The 5,565-nt window shown below is 48.9% G+C and overlaps 1 protein-coding gene across 3 annotated transcripts in view; it reads right to left on the bottom strand.

Moving 5' to 3' along the window:
• Positions 1-5,565, bottom strand: part of MECR (mitochondrial trans-2-enoyl-CoA reductase) — a 43,007-nt gene that overhangs the window by 15,115 nt on the left and 22,327 nt on the right. For all 3 annotated transcript variants that reach the window (XM_011955498.1, XM_011955500.1, XM_011955499.1), the window contains one exon: positions 4,286-4,429. In XM_011955498.1, the coding sequence (XP_011810888.1) occupies positions 4,286-4,429 (144 nt within the window). The remainder of the gene's footprint in view (positions 1-4,285; positions 4,430-5,565) is intronic.

Here is a 5,565-nt window from a genome sequence, read left to right as displayed (position 1 = left end):
TGTTAGCCAGGATGGTCTTGATCTCCTGACCTCATGATCCGCCCATCTCGGCCTCCCAAAGTGCTGGGATTACAGGCTTGAGCCACCGCGCCCGGCCGAGTTATATTAAGAGTCTGCTGAGACATGCTAGGCAGTGACTATTAGTCCCATTTTCGAGATGAAAAAACTGAGGCACAAAGTAGCTGTGACTTAAATCAGGTCATACAGTGGAGCTAGAAAGAGAACTTGCCCCTGATTCCAGAGCCAGTGCTCTTTCTATGGCTCTGTGCTTCCTCAGGAAGGTTTTGCGTATTTCCCAAGGAGAAAGTCAGTTGGCAAAGATCTATCTACACCATCTGGTCTAGTCTCCCCTGGGATTGGCTGCACGTGGGAAAAGGCTGGCTATGGGCTCAGCAACAGCTGGGCAGCTCAGAACCATGGAAAATGACCAAGCTGTGGCCAGCTGAGAACTTATGTGTTTAATAGTTGCCACTCTTACTAAAAGGCAGTCTTCATGAGAAGAAAGACCATGTCCGTTCACTGCTGTGTCCTCGAGTCCAGCATGCTGCAGATGCTCACAAAATGTTTACTGAATACACTGAGTTAATTGCAGTACTCACAATTATAAAATCCTCATCCTCTCTGGCTGGCACCTTGCTTAAAAGACTCACCTTTTGGCCCGGCGCGGTGGCTCAATGCCTGTAATCCCAACACTTTGGGAGGCTGAGGGGGGCAGATCACCTGAGGTCAGGAGTTCAAGACCAGCCTGACCAACAAGACAAACAAGACAAAACCCCATCTCTACTAAAAGTACAAAAATTAGCCGGGCGTGGTGGTGGGCGCCTGTAGTCCCAGGTACTCGGGAGGCTGAGGCAGGAGAATTGCTTGAACCCAGGAGGTGTAGGTTGTAGTAAGCTGAGACTGTGCCAGCCTGGGCAACACAGAGAGACTCTGTCTCAAAAGAAAAACAAGACAAAAAAAGAATCACCTTTCCTCCAGGGAAGAATCCCTGTTCTGGGTACCCCCACCACCACACGTACAATTACCCAGACACCTGGCAGACGTCCTTTATTCTTCTCATTTCCAAACTGAAAGTATTGCCAAATCTTGTTATTTTAGCTCTTGACTCCACACCCTCTTCTCCAGCCCTACGGCACTGTCTTATTCAGACCCTCATCCTTCATCATCTGAAGCCTGACTTGTTTGCCCACCTCCTCACAGGCTTTCTGCCTCCACCCTCTGCCTTTCCAGACCAATGGTTTCCAGACCATTCTCTGCATTGCACAAATCCTAACAAATCATTCCTCTACTTAACTCTCCGTTGGTACCCCTTGCACTGTGGATGCCGGCCCACCAGGACCCAGCCCCAGCCCACCTTTCCAGCTCCACCTCACTTGTCTTCCACTCCCACCCATGAGCCAGCCATCCTGAGCTACCTGCAGTTCCCCACCAGTGCTGTGCCTTCTCTTATCACTTACGTTCACACACGCTGCACTCCCTGCCTGGGAAGCCCCTCCTCACCTAGCCCACTGGCTGCACTTCCAGCAGCTCTTCCAGACTGGGTTCAAGCATCACTTCTCCGGGAAGCCTCTTTTAAGGCTTTCCAAGATAGAGGACTCTTGTCTTTGTGTCAATCCTGTGATTATAGCGCTTGTAATACTGTATTGTATTAAGTGTTGTTTTTCCATTCCTGGGCCTCCCACTGCCAGCCAAGAGCACTCTGAGGGCAGGAACTGTCTGTTCACCTTGATAGGACCTTCACTCAGCACAGGGGCTGGCCCGAAGCACTGGAATCAGGATCCAGTGAATCCTCGCAGCTCTCAATTTGCTCAAATGGCTGAGCTCCTTCACCGCCAGGTGGGTGTAGGAGACGGTGGAGCCATTCTTGGTAGCCTCCATGATCTTAGAGAAGCAAAGAGCTTGTAGTAGACTCCTATTACTGTTTTTTTCCCCCTAGTATTTTTTTTCTTTCTACAAGTGTGCCTTTCTAATCTCTGGGGCTGTCAACCACAAGGCCCCACCTTCTGTACCATGGAGGAAGGTGAGAGACTCAATCAGCACAACCGGAGTGGCCCTATCCCACCCCAGGGGACTGGTTCACGGATGGGCAAGGCCCATTCAGGGCCCTTCTGGGGGATGTGCTGGACACAATTGTGGAGGATGTGCTCATTTGTTTGTTTTTAGGGTGATATGAACCTCAGGCTGCTGGTGGCCATCTACGAGAGGTGTGTATCAGAGTGGATCTGAATTCTAACTCCATCACTTTTGGCTGGGTGACCGTGGACAAACTGCTCAACAGTTTACAGTTTTCCATTGCATTTACTGTTGTATTCCCTGCAAAATGGGAAGGAAGTAACCACCTCATGTTGTGGGAACAACTGAGTTAATATACATGAAGTGCTTAGAGTAGTGCCTGGCACAAAGAGAGTGTCCAATAAGTATTTGTTGGTTTGATTACATCAATATGTGGGGAGATCCCATCTGAGAACAAGTGAGAGACACAACTCTGATAGTACTGGGGTTCTTAGATCCAGCTGAACCCAAAGCTTTTAGGCTGTTACACTTCCCAGTTCCACAGATCAATTAACTTTTTTTTTTTGAGATGGAGTCTCACTCTGTCACCCAGGTTGGAGTACAGTGGCACGATCTCGGCTCACTGTAACCTCTGCCTCCTGGGATCAAGTGATTCTCCTGTCTCAGCTTCCCGAGTAGCTGGGACTACAGGTACATGCCACCATGCCTGGTTAATTTTTGTATTTTCAGTAGAGACCGGGTTTTACCATGTTGGCCAGGCTGGTCTTGAACTCCCGACCTCAGGTGATCTGCCTGCCCCAGTCTCCCAAAGTGCTGGGATTACAGGCATGAGCCACTGCACCTGTCCTTAACTTATTTTTTTTTTTTTTTTGGAGATGGAGTCTCACTCTGTTACCCAGGCTGGAGTGCAGTGGCACAATCTCGGCTCACTGCAACCTCTGTCTCCCGGGTTCAAGCGATTCTCCTGCCTCAGCCTCCTGAGTAGCTGGAATCACAGGCGCCGCCACCATGCCCAGTCTTAAGGGTTAATTCTGCGGTGGGTTCTATGAGAGTCTTCAGAGGGCCCCCAGTAAGACTGAGCAGGCCAGTGGGGGGCGTGGCTCACGCCTGTAATCCCAGCACTTTGGGAGACTGAGGTGGGCGGATCACAAGGTCAGGAGCTTAAGATGAGCCTGGCCAATATGGTGAAACCCTGTTTCTACTAAAAATTCAAAAATTAGCCAGGTGTGGTGGCAGGGGCCTATAGTCCCTCGAAACCGGGAGGTGGAGGTTGCAGTGAGCCCATGCCACTGCACTCCAGCCTGGGCGACAGAGTGAGATTCCGTCTCAAAAAAAACAGCCCGAGCAGTAGTTGCCCATAGCAGTAACCGGGCTTCATGGGCTTTGCCTCTATCTCTGTCTCACTCTCCCCACTCCCCCTCATTTCTGCTTCCGAAACAAACTGTCTGCACCCAGTCCTGGTCTTAGGCTCCGCTTTCAGGGAAACCCAAATAAAACACTTGGCTTGGTCATTTACTTGCTGGCTGATCTCATGCAAATAGTTTACCTCTCTGGACCTCAGTTTTCCCATTTATGAAAGGGAAGATGAATAAAAACAGTGGAATAAATACAGTCTCTGCACTGTATGCCCAGCACTGTGTGAAGTGGTATGCTGTAGTGTTTCACCCTCCAGGTTCTTTATTCTCCATTTTACAGAAGAAAAATCTGATGATTTGAGAGGCGGATTCACAGTCAGGGAAAGGTGAAGCCTGGGGTCAGACCCAGGTTATCTGCCCAAAGCTTGAGCTCTTAACCAATGATGGTACCAACCTCACTGCAACGCTTTGAAGAGTTAATGTACTCAATGGGGATAATGCCTGTCAAGGCACTTCTGTGAACTGGAAAGTGCTATGTAAACGCTGAGTGGAATTATTAACACTAAGTTCAGCGTTTTACTGAAAACACAGGGACTGTGTCTATCTTGTCTGGCTTTGTATCCCAGAGCTTAACACAGCTCAACACATTTTTGCTGAATGACAGAATTCAATCCCAAGCTCTAGGGAATGTGACCCTGCAGCAGTTTTCGAGAGTGTACTCCTCGTGAGGTTTCAGCACGTTTCCTAGGAACCAAGCTAACATCTTTCTACGTGAAAGAAACAACATTCACCCAGGTGGGAGGTCCATCACCCTGTCAAAACCTCCACCTTGCAAGTTCTCCTGGCCTTGGGGTCAGGATGTGAGTGGCACCCTAGTTGGGAGACCCTGGCCTGCTCCCCCAACTCCGGGTTCCTACCTGGCTGCAGTTGCTCGAAGTCCATCAACATCCTGTAGGCTGTGCAGGGATTGACACCCAGGGTGGCAGCGCTCTGAAGAGGGATGTCACTCGGAACTTGGATCAGTGCTTCCTCGCTGAACACAGCCTCGGTCCGCCAGGTTCCTGAGTCAGAGGATGAGATCAGGATCATAAGGAAGGAGCCCTGTGCACATTCAACCCCACCTCACTCTCCTTGGCCAATGAGCAGCCAGGATAATGGAGAGCATCTACTGGAAGCATCCAGGACAGCATCCAGGATGTTTAGAAAAAGAAGAAAATCTGGATGTTCCTCTCAATGTCTGAATCCTCATGATAATTACGCAAAATAGATTGTTATTTTTTTTAATTTTTTTTTTTTTTTTTTTTAGAGACAGAGTCTCTGTCTGTAGCCCAGGCTGGAGTACAGTGGCGAGATCTCGGCTCACTGCAACTTCCGCCTCCTGGGTTCAAGTGATTCTCATGCCGCAGCCCCCTGAGTCGCTGGGATTACAGGTGTGCACTACCATATATGGCTAATTTATTTATTTTTAGTAGAGACAGAGTTTTGCCTTGTTGCTCAGGCTGCTCTTGAACTCCTGGTCTCAGGTGATTCGCCTGTATCAGCTTCCCAAAGTGCTGGGATTACACACGTGAGTCACTGCGCCCGGCCCAAATTAGATAGTTATTCTTATGTTAAACATGTAATAAAAATGGGGTCTAGTGGCTCATGCCTATAATCTCAGCACTTTGGGAGGCAAGGTGGGAGGACTGCTTGAGGCCAGGAGCTCAAGACCAGCTGAGGTAACATAGTGAGACCTTGTCTCTCCAAAAAAAAAAAAAAAAAAATTAGCTGGGTATAATGCCCCGCAGTCCCAGCCTCTCATGAGGCTGAGGTGGGAGGACTGCTTGAGCCCAGGAATTTAAGGACACAGTGAGCTATGATTGTGTGACTGCACTCTAGCCTGGGTGACACAGCAAGACCCTGTCTCAAAAAAACCCAAAAACCGAAAAGCAAACCAAAACAAAAAGTGCCAAATACTGTTGTAAGGGCAACTCAGAGAGGTTGCTTCTCTGAGTTACCATCAGATGTAGCTAATGTCACCGTGCAGGGAGTTAATGACCTCAAACTGCTGCAATCTAAGGGTAAGACAGTAGTAATATTACCACTGGGGCAGGAGAAGCTGAGAAAGCCCCCTTTTTCCTACACAGTCCTCATTCTTCTCATCCAGGGCAGGCTGACTCAGGTGGTTTTTTTTTTTTTTTTTTTTTGTCTCGCTCTT

Source organism: Colobus angolensis, unplaced genomic scaffold, assembly GCF_000951035.1.
Source record: "Colobus angolensis palliatus isolate OR3802 unplaced genomic scaffold, Cang.pa_1.0 Scaffold4, whole genome shotgun sequence".
Taxonomy (NCBI): Eukaryota; Metazoa; Chordata; class Mammalia; order Primates; family Cercopithecidae; genus Colobus; species Colobus angolensis.
Note: the sequence above shows the minus strand (reverse complement) of the source record. Positions and strands in the feature narration are given on the sequence as shown.